The sequence below is a fragment of the Saccopteryx leptura genome, chromosome 1 (genome assembly GCF_036850995.1).
Source record: "Saccopteryx leptura isolate mSacLep1 chromosome 1, mSacLep1_pri_phased_curated, whole genome shotgun sequence".
Classification (NCBI taxonomy): Eukaryota; Metazoa; Chordata; class Mammalia; order Chiroptera; family Emballonuridae; genus Saccopteryx; species Saccopteryx leptura.
The window spans coordinates 269055390-269074362 of record NC_089503.1 but is presented as its reverse complement, the minus strand read 5'-3'; the positions used below and the strand labels follow the sequence as shown (position 1 = coordinate 269074362).

Sequence of the window (18973 nt, the reverse complement as noted above, 5' to 3'; positions counted from 1 at the left end):
CTAGTGGTTCTAATTGCAGCCTCCAGATCAGGTTTGGTTTCATTGTTTGAACAAATTAACCCATCCCCTGGTTCCTCATATGCAGCTACTGAACTGGCAAATGCCATTTTCTCCACCTCTGTCAATGAGACTCACCATAAACAGTTTGCTTTCAGTGGGCTAGGCCAGCAGTATACCTTCAGTGTCCCATCCCAGGGGTGTGTCAGCTCTCCAAACCCGTGTTATCATTTAACTTGGAGGGATCTTGATTACTTTTTCCTTCTTCAAGATATCACACTGGCCCAATACATTGATGACATTATGCTTTTTGGACCTAGTGAGCAAGATGAGGTAACAACTGCTCTAGACATATTTTTTGTTTAATTTAATTTTTTTTTTTTTTTGTATTTTTCTGAAGCTGGAAATGGGGAGAGACAGTCAGACAGACTCCCGCATGCGCCCGACTGGGATCCACCCGGCACGCCCACCAGGGGCGACGCTCTGCCCACCAGGGGGTGATGCTCTGCCCCTCCGGGGCGTCGCTCTGTTGCGACCAGAGCCACTCTAGTGCCTGGGGCAGAGGCCAAGGAGCCATCCCCAGCGCCCGGGCCATCTTTGCTCCAATGGAGCCTCGGCTGCGGGAGGGGAAGAGAGAGACAGAGAGGAAGGAGAGGGGGAGGGGTGGAGAAGCAGATGGGCGGCTCTCCTGTGTGCCCTGGCCGGGAATCGAACCCAGGACTTCTGCACACCAGGCCGACGCTCTACCACTGAGCCAACCGGCCAGGCCTCTAGACATATTGATAAAACATTTAAGTGTCAGAGAACAGGAAATAAATCTGACACTAATTCAGGGAATTTCTACTTTCTAGAAGTCCAGTGGTGTGGTAAGACTAAATTGTTACATCTGGCCTTTCCGACCGCCAAAAAAAAAGATTTACATCTTACCCTCTTTAGATTTGTTGCGCATTTGGGTGTGTTACTCTGGCCTAATTACCAAATAACCAGAAATTTTTCCGGTTTTGAGTGGGGCCCAGAAAAGAAGGCTCTACAACAGAACCAGGCAGCTGTGCCGGCAGCTCCATCACGTGGACTATCTGACCCAGCAGATCCAAGAGCGCTTGAATGACAGAAGCAGGCAGAGATGCTATTTGGAATGGCCGTCTTGTTCTGATTTTGAAGAAAATAAATTCCTGAAATGATTCATCACTAAGTATAATATATTCTGTAAGCTTTGGTCGATAACTTTATCAGATTAAAGAAGATTCCTCAATTGCTATATTTTTCAAAATCATGAATGAATATTAGATGTCACCAAATATTTTTTTCTGCATCCATTTAGATAATCATGTTTTCCCTTTAATCTGTTAATGCAGTGAATTACATTAATAGATTTTCTAAGTCATTAATCCGCTAAAGTGCATTTCTGAGACAAACCAGACTTGATAATAATGTGTTTATGTATTTCCCTTTGCAAATACTTTACTATAAGTTTTGGGTCTATGCTTTATAATTTGGTTACAAATTTTATTTTATTTTTTTGTCCTACCTATGTTTTTAGCCTCATAAAATGCATTGCTAAATGTATTTTTTTTTTCATTCTAAATTTTGTTCTTTTTTTTTTTTTTTTTTTTTGCAATAGAGAGAAAGAGAGACAGAGAGAAACAGAGAGAGACACAGATAAGGACAGACAGACAGGAAGGGAAAGAGATGAGAAGCATCATTTCTTTCTTGCAGCACCATAGTTGTTCATTGATTGCATTCTCATATGCACCTTGACTGGGGGGCTACAGTAGAGCAAGTGACCCCTTGCTCAAGTAAGCGACTTTGGGCTCATGCCAGCGACCCCACACTCAAGCCAGTAAGCTGGCACTCAAGCTGGATGAGTCAGTGCTCAAGCCGGCAACTTCGAGGTTTTGAACCTGGGTCCTCCACAGCCCAGTCCGATGCTCTATCCACTGCACCGCCACCTGGTCAGGCTATACTAATATTGGAGGGGGGGTGTTCTGCTGCAACACATTCTTCTGTGTTGTGGATTAACCCATTTTATGTGGGAGGTTTCTTGGTTTTTATAAGATTTTCCCCCAGTATGTTAATAAAATAAAAGGGTCTTAATGCAAATAAGCCCACACAGCTGACAGCGGTGCAACTGGAGAAAATACGGCTGTTCCTTTAACTCTCACAACCTTTCTCTTAGCTGAGAGTGCCCACCTCTGTTGCTCAGTGACATCAACCCTTCCTTCATCACAGCCTCCTTCCCACTTTCGCCATGGTACTTCTGCCTTTCTTAATAGGTGACATTACGTCTCTCTCTTTCTCTATCTTTGTCTCCCTCTCCTCTCTCTCATGTGTGTGTGTGTGTTTACATAATCTAAGAATTTACCACATCTTTTGAACTATGTTATTATTTTTTAATAGGAAGTGGGTTTTGTTTGTGTTCTGGTTCCAAACCTGTTATGGTTTGACTGGCCTGTTCAAATACTATTCTTCCCATAACACCAGTTATTTTATTGTTGTTGTTGGCATTTTTACTCAATACATAAATTTTCAGAGATACCTATAGAGCAGTCCAGCAGAAATACCACATTCATTCCTCTGTTAATCTGTGCCATGCCTCTGTACCGAGAGCCTCCAGTTGCTGACTCCTCTGTCTGGAAGATTATTAACATTGCTCTATAACACTTTTCAGTCAGGTCTCTGCCCAAATATCACTTACCATACAGGTCTTCTATATATCCAACTGGGTATCCATGTGCAAAAAAATATTACTTTGGACCCCCACCACACATCATATACAAATGTTAACTCAACATGGATCAAGACCTAAGCAGGAAAGCAAAAACTATTGAAATCTTACAATAAAACCTAGATGTAAATGCTCATAATCTCAGCTTTGGCAATAGATTCTTAGAAATGACACCAAAAAACACAAGTAATAAAAGAAAATACACAACTTGGACTTTATCAAAATTGAAAACTTCTTGCATCAAAGGATATTTTCAAAAGAGTGAAAGACAACCTACTGAATAGGACTAAATATTTGCAAATTGTACATTTAATAAGAATATAGAATTCAGAATATGTAAAGAGCTCTTACAATCCAACATAAAAAGACAAAAACTCAATTTAGAAAGGTTCAAAGGACTTGAGAAGTCATTTCTTTAAAGAAGACATACAAATGGGCAAAAGTACACAAGAAGATGCTCAGTATCACTAGTTGTTAGGGAAACGCAAATGAAAACCACACACTGAGGTACCACTTCAGGCACAATAGGAAGAAGATAATAAAAAAAAAGTGGGAAATAATTACTGTTGGTAAGGGTGTGGAGAAATTGGAACTCTTGTGCATTGCTGGTAAGAGTGTGAAATGGTTCAGACACTGTAGAAAACCATTTTTACGGTTCCTTAAAAAGTTAAATTTAGAATTATCATGTGATCTAACAACTCTACTCCTAGGTCTATATTCGAGAAAATGTACTGTATTAGTCAGGGTTCTCTGAGAAACAGAACTGAGAGAGAGAGAGAGAGAGAGAGAGAGAGAGAAAGGGAGAGAGAGTAAAAAGAGAGAGAGATTAATATATTTTAATGAATTGACTCACACAATTATGGTGACAGGGAAGTCCAAAATTTGCAGAGTAGACCAGCAGGCTGGATACCCAGGAAGAGCAAATGTGCAGTTCAAGTGTGAAGGTCGTTTGCTGGCAAAATATATATATATATATATTTAATATATATCTTTCTACCACCTCCTTCTATCACCCATTCTGTATTCTCTCTTTATTAGGTAAGGTGAGTCTTTTGTTCTATTCAGTTGAGCAGATGAGGCCCACCCATGTTGTGGAGGACAATCTGCTTTACTCAAAATCCACCAGTTTAAATATTAATCTTATTCAAAAGCATCCTCACAGAAACATCCAGAATAATGTTGAACAAATATCTGGGTACCATAGCATAGACAAATTGACATATAAATTAACCCTCATTGTCCACTTCTTGTCAACTTGGCACCCATATGCATCTCCTTAAACATAAAATCTCCAAATAAAGACTATAACAAGGTCATACTTCCACTTACCATGGTACAACTATCTTCCATATGACTTAAAATATTAACCTCTTCTCCAGAAGAAGAGAAAAAACTTTAAGTAATGTTTACCCTTCTCATGATATTTTATAACTTAAATATAATGATATAAAGTAAAAATACTTAAATACTCTGAAATAAAGTCAGGACATCTTATATTACATGATAAGGGTATGAAAGAAAGGGGAAAATAAAGATATAAACACACATGTTCCAAATGAAAAATAAAATCATGATCATTTCAGTCCTCATTTCTGTAACTGGTCACATGGTCATAGCTGGTATTTGTAACCACCTCCTTCCACCACCCATTCTGTATTCTCTTTGCCTTTAGCAAACACCTCACCTGGTCGTGGTTCTTAAGCTGGTGGTATAACTCAACCTTTCATTCTGGGTTATGAGTAGTTCTTTCTGGGTTATGTTGATGTAGTTTTTCATTGAATTTAGTAATAGGGCATTCACTGTCCTGAGAACCCCCATGTCCACATAGGTTTAAAATATTTTATTTATCCCAAAAGGAAACTTCACCCATTAAGCAGTAATGTATTCCCCATTCCATTCCCTTCCCCAGCCCCCAGTAACTACAAATTTGCTCTCTGTCTCTGTGGATTTGCATATTTTGGACATTTCATATAAATGGAAGTATACCATATGTCCACTTTTATATTTACAAAAACTACCTTTGTCTATGGAATATTAAGACAATCAAAGACTCCCATATTCAATATCCCACTATTTCCTGGTTGTACCAAAAATAAAAAACCAACAAATGATTTAATCTGTTCTTTAAATAAGCATTTACACTTAAAAAATGGGGTGAGGTGGAATTACCTCCTCTTTAAAAATGTTTCTAGAGCTACTAAAACTCGCATTCACAAAACCCTGTCACTCCCATCTTGCACCATGTGAAGGCTTCTGCCTCAACTCGCTCATGGTCCAGCCTCACTGAGGAGCCACCAGGATGCTTTGATCCTGAGTTGGGAACCTGCTTTGTGCTGTCAGCTATTGCCCTGTCTGACCAGTCCTGAGCAGAGAAGGTTATAAGGGGGCTGTGTGAACCCTGCTGCCCGCCCATCCACCTCAAACATCTGGTTTGTACTGTGCAATGCCCCATCCTTCCCAACTTGTCAGATGTGTAGGGCCACACTTGTCCCAGGCCTCTGCCAGGAAAAGTTACTTGGAAAGCTCTGGAAGCAGATATTGTATGTGTTGGGGGAAGAGGAAGGGTAGCATGGCTTTGTTTGTTTTCACTGCCAGCTTTGACCAAATCCATGGCCGCCCTAATCCACCCTGTCTAATGGAGCCCAAGCCAGCTCAGACCCTGCAGGACAAGCCTGCTAATCCCTGGGGCTGAGAGCTCACCACCTGTTTCCAGGGCACTTTGCTCTCATGGCCTCAGGGAGCCAAATTCAGGGCCTCAGACAGGGATGATGGTAAAAGGACATTTTGATCAAGTTCCCTCACCTTTTGCCCTCAACAATGAGATGGGGAAATTCAGATACAGAGAGCCTCACATGGTATGGTTCACTGATTCAGGCTCTGAGCCCAGGAAGGCTTTATAAACGATGAAAAGAGCAACTCCTTAGTGCTTCCCACATCAGCTGTAGGGGCTGGGGTGTGTGAGCTGCAGGGCAAGCTGCACTGTCCCCTCCTTCCATAGAGGCGTGCATGCTGGTGGTTTCACACCAACCTGGGTGTGAATCCTGATGCTGACACATGCCACGTGTGTGGCCTTGGGCAAGACACAATTCCTTGAGGTCTCTATTTCCCCATCTGCAGAATGGAGCTGATGGTGAAAGTGTCTTCTTTACAAGGTTGTTGGTGGTGTGTTAAGCAAAGTCCTTGCTAATATTAGAGGTTGACTTGCTCACTGTTCCTTCCTGCCCAGTCCTCCTCTCCCTCCCCTTCTTCGAGTTCACTCAGGTCACTTGGCCTGTGCACCTTCCTCCTTCCACTGTGGATTTACTGCAGAGCTTTGCAAGGGGGATGTTGTTGGGGAGGAACTCAGGCACCCGGAGTGAAGAGATGGGTGGCCAGGAAAGAGAGGGAGTGAGACAGAAAAAAGATAAGAGACAGAGAGAAGGGGGGAGAGAGAACGTTGGAGACAGAAATAGAGAAATAAAGAGGCCAAGAAACAGAGGACAGAGTGTGTGTGTCAGAAACAACTTAAGAGAGAGGGGGAAAAGTCAGGTCAGACACACATCTGAAGAGAGGAAAAAGACCCAGGGAGCAGGGAGTAAGAGAGGGAGGGAAAGGAGATGTGGAGAGCGCCGGTTCTGTGCATACACTGTTCAGGAGGGGTCTCCGCCCTCAGGGCGGACTCTCATCCCTTCCTCACAATCCTTAAATCCCCTCTAGCTCGAGGCCGTCTGCATCTGTCACGGCTTCGTCCCGACCCAAAAGCGGCTGGCACAGGTGAGTGTGTCTACAGAGGCAGGCCTGGGGTTGTGCTGGGGATGGACCCCTTAGGACTGTCGGGAAGGGAAAGGCTGGTGCGCTGCAGCCAGTAGTAAGGCAGGGGACCCATATGCTAAGGTTAGGAGGGTGTTGAGCCAGAGGGGGAGGCCTGGGACGGTGCCGAGTTGATATCCCACCTCTGATCGGCTCGGTTAAACATGTATTGTGCGCCTGCCTCTCCCTAGCCGGGGCTTCCTTTCCCCAGTTCTCCCGGCCCGGCGCTCAGAGCGTTCTCCGGCTGTGTTCTCCTTGCCCAGTTCCCTCCCGCAGCCGGCGAGCCGATGGCTCGGCCCCGGACCATCGTTGAGCCGCGGCTGCTGACGCTGCTGCTGGTGCTGGCGCTGGTGTTGGCGCAGGCGGGCGTGGCGGGCGCGGCGGGCTCGGTGCGCCTGGCCGGCGGCCTCACGCTAGGCGGTCTGTTCCCGGTGCACGCGCGGGGCGCGGCGGGCAGGGCGTGCGGGACCCTGAAGAAAGAGCAGGGCGTGCATCGTCTGGAGGCCATGATGTATGCGCTGGACCGAGTCAATGCCGACCCTGAGCTGCTGCCAGGCGTGCGCCTGGGGGCGCGGCTGCTCGACACGTGCTCGCGGGACACGTACGCGCTGGAGCAGGCGCTGAGCTTCGTGCAGGCGCTGATCCGCGGCCGCGGCGACCGCGACGAGGTCCCCGTGCGCTGCCCTGGCGGCGTCCCCCCGCTGCGCGCCGCGCCCCCCGAGCGCGTGGTGGCAGTCGTGGGCGCGTCGGCCAGCTCCGTCTCTATCATGGTCGCCAACGTTCTGCGCCTGTTTGCGGTAAGGACCAGCCCCGCGCCCCTGTCCTTGTCCATGGGTGTTTGGGGTCTAGTTTCCCTGTACAAATCACTCCAGTCACAAAGAGAAACAGCTGCTTCACAACAACCCCTTGGGACCGGCCAGACTCCAGCCTGAGCCAGGTCCGCCTCAGCCCTGCAGCCCTGCAGCCTGCTGTGGGAAGAAGGAGCCGACCTTCGCGGACGCGCTGGCGCCCTGGGTTTTAGGTCCCACATTGGCCACTTGTCCATGCACAACCGTGCATGGAGGTCCTGACCCTGGACCCTGTGGAGAGCTCTGAGTGACGAGGAGCAGGCTTTCCCTGGAACCAGAGCCCTCCTTCCGGTGGGACAACTGGGACAATTTCCTAGCTGCTCTGGGGTGGGTGGGTCTAAGGACCTGTACCTCGCTCCTCTTTTTTTTGATCACCATTTAAATTCAATTTCAAAACACCTGTCTCTAAAAGTCTCTCAAGAGGCCTCTGAGAGAGGCAACGGAGTCTCCTTTCTAGTGTCCCTTCCATCTTTCTTCCCTCTTCCTCCTTCCTGCTGTACCTTCCCTTTTCCATAGATTTTCACACTCCTCATGCTCTTTTGTCCTGTTTCAAACAACCTCGTTCCCCTTTCCAGCCCAGCTCCGTCCTTCCAGAATCCTTCTCCTCTCTTATCTTCACACCAGCTCCCACTTGAGTTTCCCTTGGTAACTGTCTTTCCTTACCATGGCTCTGATTTGCTCCTCTATCTGCGAGGATCCCTCTGTTCAGCTTCTCCAGCCTTCTACAACCATTGCCCCGTCATCCTTCACATGTGCAGCCCACTCCTCCTAGGTCAGCTCAGCTCATTCATCCCTCATGCACAGACCAGTTCCCAACAGGCCCCTCCACTAGGCCAGGCATAGCCTTGAATCCAGTGCCTCTCCCCAGCTCGCCTGCCTGTTCTGACCCCTCTTGGGGCTGTCCCCACCACACACCCTGCACCTTCTTGTGAAGTAGGAAAACTTGTCTCCTTTGGGGTTGACAAGGGGTCCCTCTGCAGAGCTGACAAAGCCTGTGCTTGGAGGCTAGACTGGCTACAGGCTGCATTTGAGCCCCCAATCCAACCCCCCCCACACACACACACACACGTTCCTTTGCTCAGACTTACCATGCACAACTGGCCTCTCCCCTAGACCCTCATATCTCCCCTGGTTCATCAGACCATTCTCAAGATGCAGGTCTTTCTCCACACCTCTGGCCACTTCCATTGGTTCTCAGCTTCCTACTCCAAACTTTCTGTGCTCCCGCCTGTGTCCTGGGTCCCCATTGCCCTCCTTTTCTGGGGTCACTGACCCTCCATCCACAGCTCAGGTGTCCTTCCCCACTCCAGATCCCCCAGATCAGCTATGCCTCCACAGCCCCTGAGCTCAGCGACTCCACACGCTACGACTTCTTCTCCCGCGTGGTGCCCCCCGATTCCTACCAGGCCCAGGCCATGGTGGACATTGTGCGGGCATTTGGATGGAACTATGTGTCCACACTGGCCTCTGAGGGCAACTATGGTGAGAGCGGAGTTGAGGCCTTTGTGCAGATCTCCCGAGAGGCTGGTAAGCTGGGGCAGGAAGGTTGGAAGCCCCAAGGAGCCTACATAGGGGTGAGCCAGGGGCTGTGAGATAGGGGCTCTGGGTCCATGGTGGGGAGCTTGGTTGTGACATCTATGGACAGGTGCCCCTTTGGAAGACTCAGACCTGCCTCATTGCCAGGCAGGTGGGGCCCTGGCTAGCTTCACCCCCACCAACCCCAGGCCCAATCCCCTGAGTGATCACACTACACAGGCATGCACAGGAGCAGCCAGGGTGGGTGGATGAAATGGACAAAACTGACTTTGGCATCCTGGACACCCAGGGGGGGTCTGTATTGCCCAGTCCATCAAGATTCCCAGAGAACCAAAGCCAGGAGAATTCAACAAGGTGATCAGGAGACTCATGGAGACGCCCAACGCCCGGGGCATCATCATCTTTGCCAACGAAGATGACATCAGGTGGGACACATGGTGCCTCAGTCACTGTTCTTCAGAGGCTCTCCTCATCTTCTCACACGTCCCCACATGCACATCCTCCCTTCCTCCTGCTCCTTCTTCCTTGTTCCCCCTTCCCCCTACACGCTCTCCCTGCTGCCATCTCTGCCTGGTGCTCCCAGAAATGAACCAGGCCTGGTCCAGGTGGAGATGCTCTGAGTCTAGCCAGGAAAACACACAAAAATACATGTCTGTTTTTAAAATTCAGAATGGGGGAGACATGCGGGCGACCTAAGTACAGAAAAAGAGTGTCAGGGAAGGAGCCCTGGGGGCATAGCCAACAGGAGGCCCTGCTTCCAGGCAGTGTGAAGTACAGTGCATAGAACAGGAGGGCGAGCTTCGGCCAGGGCCTGGCTGCACGTCTGACCACCTGAGAAGCCCAGGGCAACTGTCCTAAACACCCTACCCCAATTGTCCCTGATAAATTAGGGTATGATGAGTGATGTGGAATGTGATGGATGGAGAGAGAAAAATGAGAACTGACCATGCATAAGGTGGAGGAAGATCTCAGACCTTTACTCACCCCCGGCCCTGTTTCTACCAGAAGAGTCCTAGAAGCTGCACGCCAGGCCAACCTGACGGGCCACTTCCTGTGGGTTGGCTCGGACAGCTGGGGAGCCAAAATCTCACCCATCTTGAACCTGGAGGACGTGGCAGTAGGGGCTATCACCATCCTGCCAAAAAGAGCCTCCATCGATGGTGAGTGCTGGGATACCCTCCTCCACTCTGTCCTCCCCCACCCCATCCTTCCCCACCATTCTCCTTGGGGCACTCATTTTGCCCATCAGTAAAATTACACTGTGACCCAGGTCCATTCTAAGATTGCCAGGTTCTATTAGTCTAAGGTCCTGTCAGTCCCTCCAAGCAGTGTCTGAATAAACTGGCAAATGAGAAAAAACACACTCACAGGGCAAAGAATTGCCATTTGTGGTTTTTTTGTTTTATTTATTTATGTTTTTATTTATTTTAGTGAGAGGAAGGGAGGCAGAGAGACAGACTCCCACATGTTCCAGGGCAAACCCACTAGGGGGCATTGCTCCATTGCTCATAACCAGCTCTTCTTAGCGCCTAAGGCAGAGGTCATTGAACCAAACATCCTCAGCACCCAGGGCCAACTTGCTCCAATCAAGCCATGGCTGCAGGAGACAAAGAGAGAGAGAGAAGTGAGAGGAGGAGGGGTGGAGAAGCAGATGAGCGCTTCTCCTGTGTGCCCTGACTGGGAATCAAACCTGGGACATCCAAATGCCGGGCCAATGCTCTACCGCTGAGCCAACCAGCCAGGACTGTTTTATTTTTCAATTCAACACCTGTATTCCTCATTCTGTCAAAGGCAGTGATTCCAGGGTGAGGATAGGAGAGAGAGAACCCAAAGATATAGGACATACTGTCCTGTTGCTCAAAGTGATGAGGCCTTCCTTCCTGGTTCCTGGCCCACCAAACCCCCTGTGACTATCTGGAAGAATCTAGCAGGAATGTCCACTTTACAGAATATTGTTTATTTTCCCAAAGGCAACTTGAGGAGGGACCAGGGCTATGTGTAAAGCATGGGCCTTCATAATGCTGAGTCCCGACACACAAACTAATACCTTTTGGGGGTGTACACCCACCCTCACACTTTTCCCCCCATTTAAATGCATTCAGTTGTACATGGAAAACTAAACTGAGAAAAGTTTTAGCAATAAAAGCATTTCATCAGAATACAAGACCTCAGATTTGGGGCAGGGAGTCAATGATGACCTCAAAGGCCTGAGCTCTGTCCCTCTTCTGTTTCACTTCCTCTGTCCTTGCTGTGTGTGTATCTTCATGCTTGTGGCATCATATTTCCAGCATTGCTGCTGAAGCTCCACCCACTACATGTTCATGGCAGCAGCGTGACCGGAAAAAAGGTGCAGCATACAAGTCTTTCATGTAGTGAGGCACTCAGTTTGCATCAGGATGCAAATTTTACCCTGGAGCCCCCAGATAATGTCTTTAAACTCAGTGGCCAGAAATTGGTCACATGGCCATTCTGGCTGCAAAGTGAGTGGGTGGTGAAAGAACACAGGAGAACCATGGCTGACTTAGACGATGGCCACCCCTCTCCCTGTCCCTCTCAGGGTTTGACCAGTACTTCATGACACGCTCCCTGGAGAACAACCGCCGGAACATCTGGTTTGCAGAGTTCTGGGAAGAGAATTTTAACTGCAAACTGACCAGCTCACATACCCAGTCATATGACTCCACCCGCAAATGCACAGGTGAGAGTCATCTAGGGTGGCGAGAGAGGCCAGGGAGGAAGTGGGAGGCCAGGCTGGGTATCTTGAGGATAGTCACACTTCCTTTGGGCATCCCTAGGACAGGTGAGGAACGCATTGGCCGGGACTCTACCTACGAGCAGGAGGGGAAGGTGCAGTTTGTGATCGATGCAGTGTATGCCATTGCCCACGCCCTGCACAGCATGCACCAGGCACTCTGTCCTGGGCACACAGGCCTATGCCCAGCCATGGAGCCCACTGATGGGCGGATGCTGCTGCAGTATATTCGGGCAGTCCGCTTCAATGGTGAGTGGGTGCCAGGGCTTACTGAGGGGAAGTCCCCCAAGATGAAGTTTGCTGTGGGACCTGGGACAAGTCAGGATTGAAGGGACAAAAGAGGCAGCATGGGAAAGGAGGCGTCTGAGCCTGAGAGCTGGGGACTTGAGCCAAGTTCCGGGGACCACCTTTTTAGCACTCCTCCTTTTCCAGGCTTCTGCGCCCTCTGCCCCAAATTGAAAAATTCAGGTGTTGGGGAACTTCTCTGTGACTCCTTCTACCTGGAACCCTCAGCAGGTCACATACTGTCACCTCTACTGCCCAGAGCGGGGAGGCACCGGTCTCTCAAGGCTCAGTACCACAGTGAAGAGTCACTGCCTCTGATGTGGGCTTGCTGCCCTCTGAGTCTTGAGTTTCCAAATGCCACCCCAGCTAGGCCCTGCCCTGCCTGAGCACAAGGCGCAAATCTAATTGGCTGTGCTCATGGTTTGTGGGCAAGATACATTTCCTTGTACAATTCCTCTCCTTTAGAAAATTAAAACTATTCTTCCACCAAATACTGAGCACCTTCTCTCTGCCAGACTCTCTGCTAAATAGAACAACTGAATCTCACTCCAGACCAGCTCTACAAGCTGACAGGGCAAGCGTCTAACCAAAACAAAGCTGATTGTTCACATTAATACAGATTTTGTGGCGACATTCAGACCATTACACAAGTCTGAGCTCATCCTTCCACCTGGACAATTAAGCTTCTTCCTTTCTTCCTTTTTTAATTGTAGTACCATACACATAGCATAATAGAATATTTTCACCATCTTAACTACTTTTAGTGTACAGTTTATCTCCAGAACTCTTACCATCTTGCAAAACTGACCCTCTCATCCCATTAAACAACTCCTTCCCCCTCCCCCAATCCCAGCCTCCGGCAATCCTCATTCCACTTTCTGTCTGTGAATTTGACTCCTCTAGGGACCTCGTATGAGTGGAATCATGCTGTATTTGTATTTTTGTGACCAGCTTATTTCACTCAGCACAATGTTCTCAAGGTTCATTCATGTCATACATGTGTCTGAATTACTGCCCCTTTTTTTATCCATTCAACCCTGATAGCACTTAGGTTGCTTCTACTTTGGGCTGTTATGAGTAATGCTGCTGTGAACATAGGTGTACAGCCATCTCTTCAAATTCCTGCATCCAGTTCCTTTAGTTTTATACCTAGGAGTGGAACTGATGGATCATGTGGAAATTCTGTTTATTGTTTTGAAACCCACCATACTCTTTTCCACAGTGCGCAGTTTTACATTCCTATCAGCAATGCATAAGGATTCCAGTTTCTCTGCTGTTTGAACAGTGCTGTTCTCAAGGGCAAGAGATGGTATCTCACGGTGGTTTTAATTGGTATTTATTTCCCTGAGGCTGTTGAACATCTTTGCTGTGCTTGTTGAGCTCTTCCTTTATCCTGGCCAGGCCTTTGGCCTCTCCAGGGGGCTGGCTAGTTTGGATGGGCTGGAGAAACAGCTGAGGATGCCAGGCTCTCCCACCAGGCAGCGCGGGAACCCCAGTGATGTTCAATGAGAACGGGGATGCGCCCGGGAGGTACGACATCTTCCAGTACCAGGCGGCCAACAGCAGTGCTGGCAGTGGCGGCTACCAGGCGGTGGGCCAGTGGGCAGAGACTCTCAGGCTGGACGTGAGTGCCCTTGAGTTTGGGGTGCGGGAAGTGGCCCGCCAGTCCTGGCGGCAGAGGTCGCAGGACCATGTCCCATGTCACAGGTGGACGCCCTGCAGTGGTCAGGAGACCCCCAGGAAGTGCCGTTGTCTCAGTGCAGCCTCCCCTGTGGGCCGGGCGAGCGGAAGAAGATGGTCAAGGGCGTGGCCTGCTGTTGGCACTGCGAGGCCTGCGACGGGTACCGCTTTCAGGTGGATGAGTTCACGTGCGAGGCCTGCCCAGGGGACATGCGCCCCACGCGCAACCACACTGGCTGCCGCCCGATGCCCGTGGTGCGCCTTACCTGGACCTCGCCCTGGGCCGCCCCGCCTCTCCTCCTGGCCGTGCTGGGCATCACGGCTACCACCACAGTGGTGGCCACCTTCATCCGGCACAACAACACACCTATCGTCCGAGCCTCAGGTCGTGAGCTCAGCTACGTGCTGCTCACTGGCATCTTCCTGGTCTATGCCATTACCTTCCTCATGGTGGCCGAGCCTGGGGCGGCAGTCTGCGCTGCCCGGAGGCTCTTCCTCGGCTTGGGCACCACCCTCAGCTACTCCGCCCTGTTCACCAAGACCAATCGTATCTATCGCATCTTCGAACAGGGGAAGCGCTCCGTCACGCCCCCGCCCTTCATCAGCCCCACCTCGCAGCTGGTCATCACCTTCAGCCTCACATCTGTGCAGGTGGGTCCCAGGCCACCAAGGTGCTAGGGTGTTGGGGGGGGGGGCGGGAAGGAAACACTGACCTCCATTCATAGAGTCATTCTTCTATTTTGGAAACATGTATATAACCTCAATAGACAGGGCCCTGCCTTTCTCCTATAAAGAGAACTCTTAAGAGCAGCCACACCTCTGCTTTGTCCTGGAAGGAAAATGGGCCAGTGAGACAGGCAGCACCAGCATTGAAATTAGCAAGCAAACCTGACCCAAAGTAACCGCTGAGCTAAAGCCAGGCCACTCTCAACTTGACTAGGTTATTTACCCAATGATGGGTGTACAGTGCTATCTCGCTGTGGTCTCAGTTTGCCTCGACTTCACGCTAGTGCAGCCAACCTCTGCAGGGTCCTCTTCTGTGACATGCTTATTCCTCTGCTTTGATCCTTTGTTGTTATTTTGTAGGAGTTAGCTACATTTGTTGGATCTTAATTTTTCATCAATTACAAGGGTTGCAAAATCGGTGCGATACATTTTTGATTGCTACTCCTGCATATCAGTTTATCATGGGAGATTTTTTGCCCCCCACTTGGAGCCTTGCTCTTAGAAGAGTCTCACGGCTTCTTACCTGGACAGTGGGCGGTATGCCATTTTATAAGTCCCTTGTTCATGAAGCTCCCTTTTTGGGAGAAGCACAAAAAGATATTCCTTCCGGTTGTACAAATTATTATAAAATGTCCCTTCATCCATGATCACACGGCCCTGCTGCAGATGCACAGCACCACCTTACCTCACTGCACCACCCTCCCCCCAAATCAGGTGCACCTGTGCAGGGAATGACCTGCAGGAACTTCTGGGCAGCCCTTTCAAGGTCCTGACTTTGTGCAGATGTTTTATTTCTGCCCCCCCCCCCAGCTTTTCTTGGCTCAAGAGCATATCTTCTGTCACTGAGAGAATTGAAACTCCCCTCTCCTCACTGTTATGCCATGTGACGTGCCCTGATAACCCCCGGCTGCCCAGCATCGGCTCCACACACTCTTACAACTTTCCATCAGGGGCACCTTCATTTGGGGCTGCATGGTACATTCACATGTGATTTCATTCCCTCCTTCTCAACAGTTCTCTGGATCTGGAGAAGGAAGTGGGTCCTCAGGGACTAGGTTTGCCGTGCTGCTCCATGGAAACAAGCTAGTGTTTGACATTTACAGAATAGAGGTGATAATTCCTACCTGGATGGTTGTGAGGATAGAACATCTCTGCTGAGCCTGGCCCTTGATCAGTGGTACATGCATCACTCCCCCTCCAAGCTGGCATCGTGTTCTTTGTTGTTGTTGTTGTTTTGTTTTGTTTGTTTGTTTTTTACAAGAGAGAGAGGGACAGGAGGGTAGAGAGATGAGAAGCATCAACTTGTAGTTGCAAAACTTTAATTGTTCATTAAATTTTAATTGATTATTTCTCATAACCAGTGACCCCTTGCTCAAACCAGTGACCTTGGGCTCAAGCCAGCAACCATGGGATTATGTGGATGATCCCATGGTCAAGCTGGTGACCTCGGGGTTTCGAACCTGGGACCTCAGTATCCTAGGTTGACACTCATTCCACTGCTCCACCACTGGTCAAGCTGGCATCGTGTTCTAATATAGATGGAGAAGACATATTTAGGGTTACAATTCCACAGATTCTGCTTGCAGTCACTGCATTTTGTAGGACTGAGTAAATGGCATTAGTAATGGTTGGAATCCAAGACAAGGACATGCAGAAGCCCCTTACCCAACCAGCCTTGACATTGCCAACAGATACCTCCACAGCAGCCCTTTCTCTCCACTGGACCATGTCACAGGCCTTTACCTGGGAATTTTCCTCCTAGAAGGCTCTCTACTCTCTATGGTGGCTCTCTTAGGACTAAGCATCCCACCCAGTAGGTCAGGAGCCTCCATGGGACCTTAACCTGTCAGAGACCTCAGTTGGTGGCCAGTCTGAGTGTGTCCCTGATATGATGTTGGCTCCGTAGGTCGTGGGAGTGATGGCGTGGCTGGGGGCCCAGCCCCCAAACAGCGTGATCGATTATGAAGAACAGCGGACGGTAGACCCGGAGCAAGCCAGAGGGGTACTCAAGTGCGATATGTCGGATCTGTCTCTTGTTGGCTGCCTGGGCTACAGCCTCCTGCTCATGGTCACATGTACAGTGTATGCCATCAAGGCCCGTGGTGTGCCCGAGACTTTCAATGAGGCCAAACCCATTGGCTTCACCATGTACACCACCTGCATCATCTGGCTGGCATTTGTGCCTATTTTCTTTGGCACTGCCCAGTCAGCTGAAAAGGTAATTGGAGGTCTGTTGGTTTTGCTACCTCATTTATTTCTTGCCTGTCTACAGAAGGGAAAAGCTTGATCATCCCAAGAGCTGGGCCACACATATGAATGATTGCTTGGTTGGTTGATTCTTTCATGTACTTAGACTTGTTCACTGGTTTGTGTTTCCATTTGCCCTCTGCTTTTTCATTCAATTACTTCTTCGTATAATTTCTGTCGGTCCATTAATCTATTGGTTCATTTGCTTGATTATTATTCACTTGTCTGTTCATGTGTACAGTAGAACACTTGTTTGTTCATCTATGTGTTTGTCCACTTGCTCCTTTATTCAGTCTCAGTTTGTCCATTCATTTTTTTATATTTGAAAACATGTCCATTCATTCATTAACATCCTCCCACCCATTGTAGGCATAGGGATCACCTCCCCAGGAGTCACTCTTTGTGAATGAAGCCCTCTTTCATCAGTCACTGGTTCACTCCTTATTCACTCCTTATCACATCACTCTCCTCCTTCCTGCCTACACCATAACCACACTGTGACTGCCATTTCATGCCACAGGGCCTTTGCTTATGCAGTTGTCCTTTTCTAAGTGCTCATCCCCAGACTATGTGGGAGTGGGGGTGGGAGTGGAAAAAACAGCACTGACTTCCACCCGGTTCATTTTCCATGTCTCAGATCTACATTCAAACCACCACATTGACCGTGTCCTTGAGCCTGAGTGCGTCGGTGTCTCTCGGCATGCTCTATGTGCCCAAAACCTACATCATCTTGTTCCACCCAGAGCAGAATGTGCAGAAGCGGAAGCGGAGCCTCAAAGCGACCTCCACATTAGCAGCCCCACCCAAGGGTGAGGACACAGAGGCCTCCAAGTAGCAAGAGGGGCTGAGTGGGATGGTTGCTCCCTCTCTCTTCTTTTGTTTCCCTTGCTTCACTATGGGAGTTGTGAGGAGTCCCAACCTGCTGTGAGTCACAGGGGGTGCGTGCAGGCCATGCCCGGCAGGGTGGGGCTGGCCTCTGGAAAGGCCTGGACCCATGTGTCAATTTTATCCCTGCTTCTCTGTGTGGGCTGGCATCCTATTTATTCACTGCTGACGAGACTTTCTACTCCTGGTGAGAAATGGCCACTTAGAGGCTCCTCCCTCTGAAGGGACTAAACTTGCACTCTCTGGTTGGAAGTTGAGAGGACGCATTGACTCCCTGAGCATGGCCAGGATAAGGGAGATTTCCACCCTTTGACCCACCACCAAAATTTAGAGATTGGGCTGTATGTGAGAATGCGTAGACCCCAGAGTGAAGTACAGGGCTGGAGTTGGGGAGGAGCAGTTTCCACAAGAGCAGAGCAGCCTGGGCTTGGCACAGAGTGGTGAGGCCTTGGGTGAGAGCCTTGTGAGAGAGGATGGGCCTGCAGGGAACAGGGGAGTGAACAGAGGAACCAGGTGCATCCCAGAAAATTGCTCATGGAAAAGCATTTTCCTTGGAACCTTGTCCCCTGGAGTCTGACAGGTGTCACACTCAAGCTTTTATTCTTTCCCATCTGTACTCACTAAATGACCCCTAAAACCTTAAGAAAATCAGGTGCTCGTGAGTGGTGTGAGAATAAACTAACAAGGGTGGCATTTGCCCTCTTCTGATGCTTGTGAGAGATTGTGTTCAGGAGTTTCAGGGTGGAACCAGTGACAGAGAGAGTTGTGTCCAAGGAGAGGATTAATTCCAAGTGGATAATATGGAGATGGATTTAAAGTCTTCTTTCCTGACACTCGCCAGAAGTCCCCTTTGAAAGGCAAGCATGGGCATAGGGAGGAAGATGCTTGCAACCCAGATGCATGGGTGTTTATTTTTCAGTAATTTTTTTTAACAAAAAGCTTGGTTTCTGTGACATCTTAGGACAGGCCACCAGCCATGAAAACTGAGTACATCCAGTACATGGCTGGAGGAAAAAAGATAAACAACCATTAGAAATGTAGCAATATTTTCCACAGAACTCTATGTACCCAACATCCAGGAAGCCCTACCCTAGAGACTTAGCCAAGTATAAGGTCAGCTAATCGCACCTCTCTCGCCCTTGTAAACGCTGCTTGCTTGCTCAGCCTAGATAGCCACCCTATAAAAAGGAGCCATTTTAGAAGCTCGGGGCTGCAGTGTTCCCTTGCGTGGGTTGCCTGCAGTCCCTGCGCAGGTTTGCAATAAAACTTATAAAATTCACTTTGGGTTTGCTGTGGTCTGTCTCCTGGGATGTAACAGTTTAAATAATGGAATTTTATTTCTTTAGGGTAGAATTTAAATTTAAAACTGAATCTTTTAATTAATGTGAATTCTCTGGTACCTAATGTCTGACACTGCTTTTGAAGATCAGCCACCCTTCAAACAGTCTGATGCATAAAGGTTTTAACTAGATGTTTCTGCATTCTTGAAATTAATAGGGCTTC

The 18973-nt window shown here is 48.8% G+C and overlaps 2 protein-coding genes across 4 annotated transcripts in view; one reads left to right on the top strand and one right to left on the bottom strand.

Annotated features, from left to right (window-relative positions):
* The window catches only part of LOC136383095 (zinc finger protein 879), an 86997-nt gene that overhangs the window by 19465 nt on the left and 48559 nt on the right, over positions 1 to 18973 (bottom strand). The window contains exon 8 of the mRNA XM_066352667.1: positions 11580 to 11588. Coding sequence (XP_066208764.1) covers positions 11580 to 11588 — 9 coding nt within the window. The remainder of the gene's footprint in view (positions 1 to 11579; positions 11589 to 18973) is intronic.
* On the top strand, positions 6428 to 18749 carry GRM6 (glutamate metabotropic receptor 6). 3 transcript variants are annotated; one of them, XM_066352629.1, is made up of 11 exons: positions 6428 to 6475; positions 6775 to 7308; positions 8670 to 8886; positions 9185 to 9320; positions 9901 to 10055; positions 11453 to 11593; positions 11696 to 11896; positions 13411 to 13556; positions 13640 to 14263; positions 16245 to 16556; positions 17223 to 18749. In XM_066352629.1, the coding sequence occupies exons 2-11, from the start codon at positions 6799 to 6801 to the stop codon at positions 17418 to 17420; spliced, it is 2640 nt and encodes an 879-aa protein (XP_066208726.1). In that variant the 5' UTR covers positions 6428 to 6475; positions 6775 to 6798; the 3' UTR covers positions 17421 to 18749. The 3 variants fall into 3 exon arrangements, with proteins under 3 accessions (XP_066208726.1, XP_066208743.1, XP_066208735.1); XM_066352638.1 differs by lacking the exons at positions 6428 to 6475; positions 6775 to 7308 and having other exon boundaries at positions 8690 to 8886; positions 9205 to 9320; XM_066352646.1 differs by lacking the exons at positions 13640 to 14263; positions 16245 to 16556; positions 17223 to 18749 and having other exon boundaries at positions 13334 to 13433.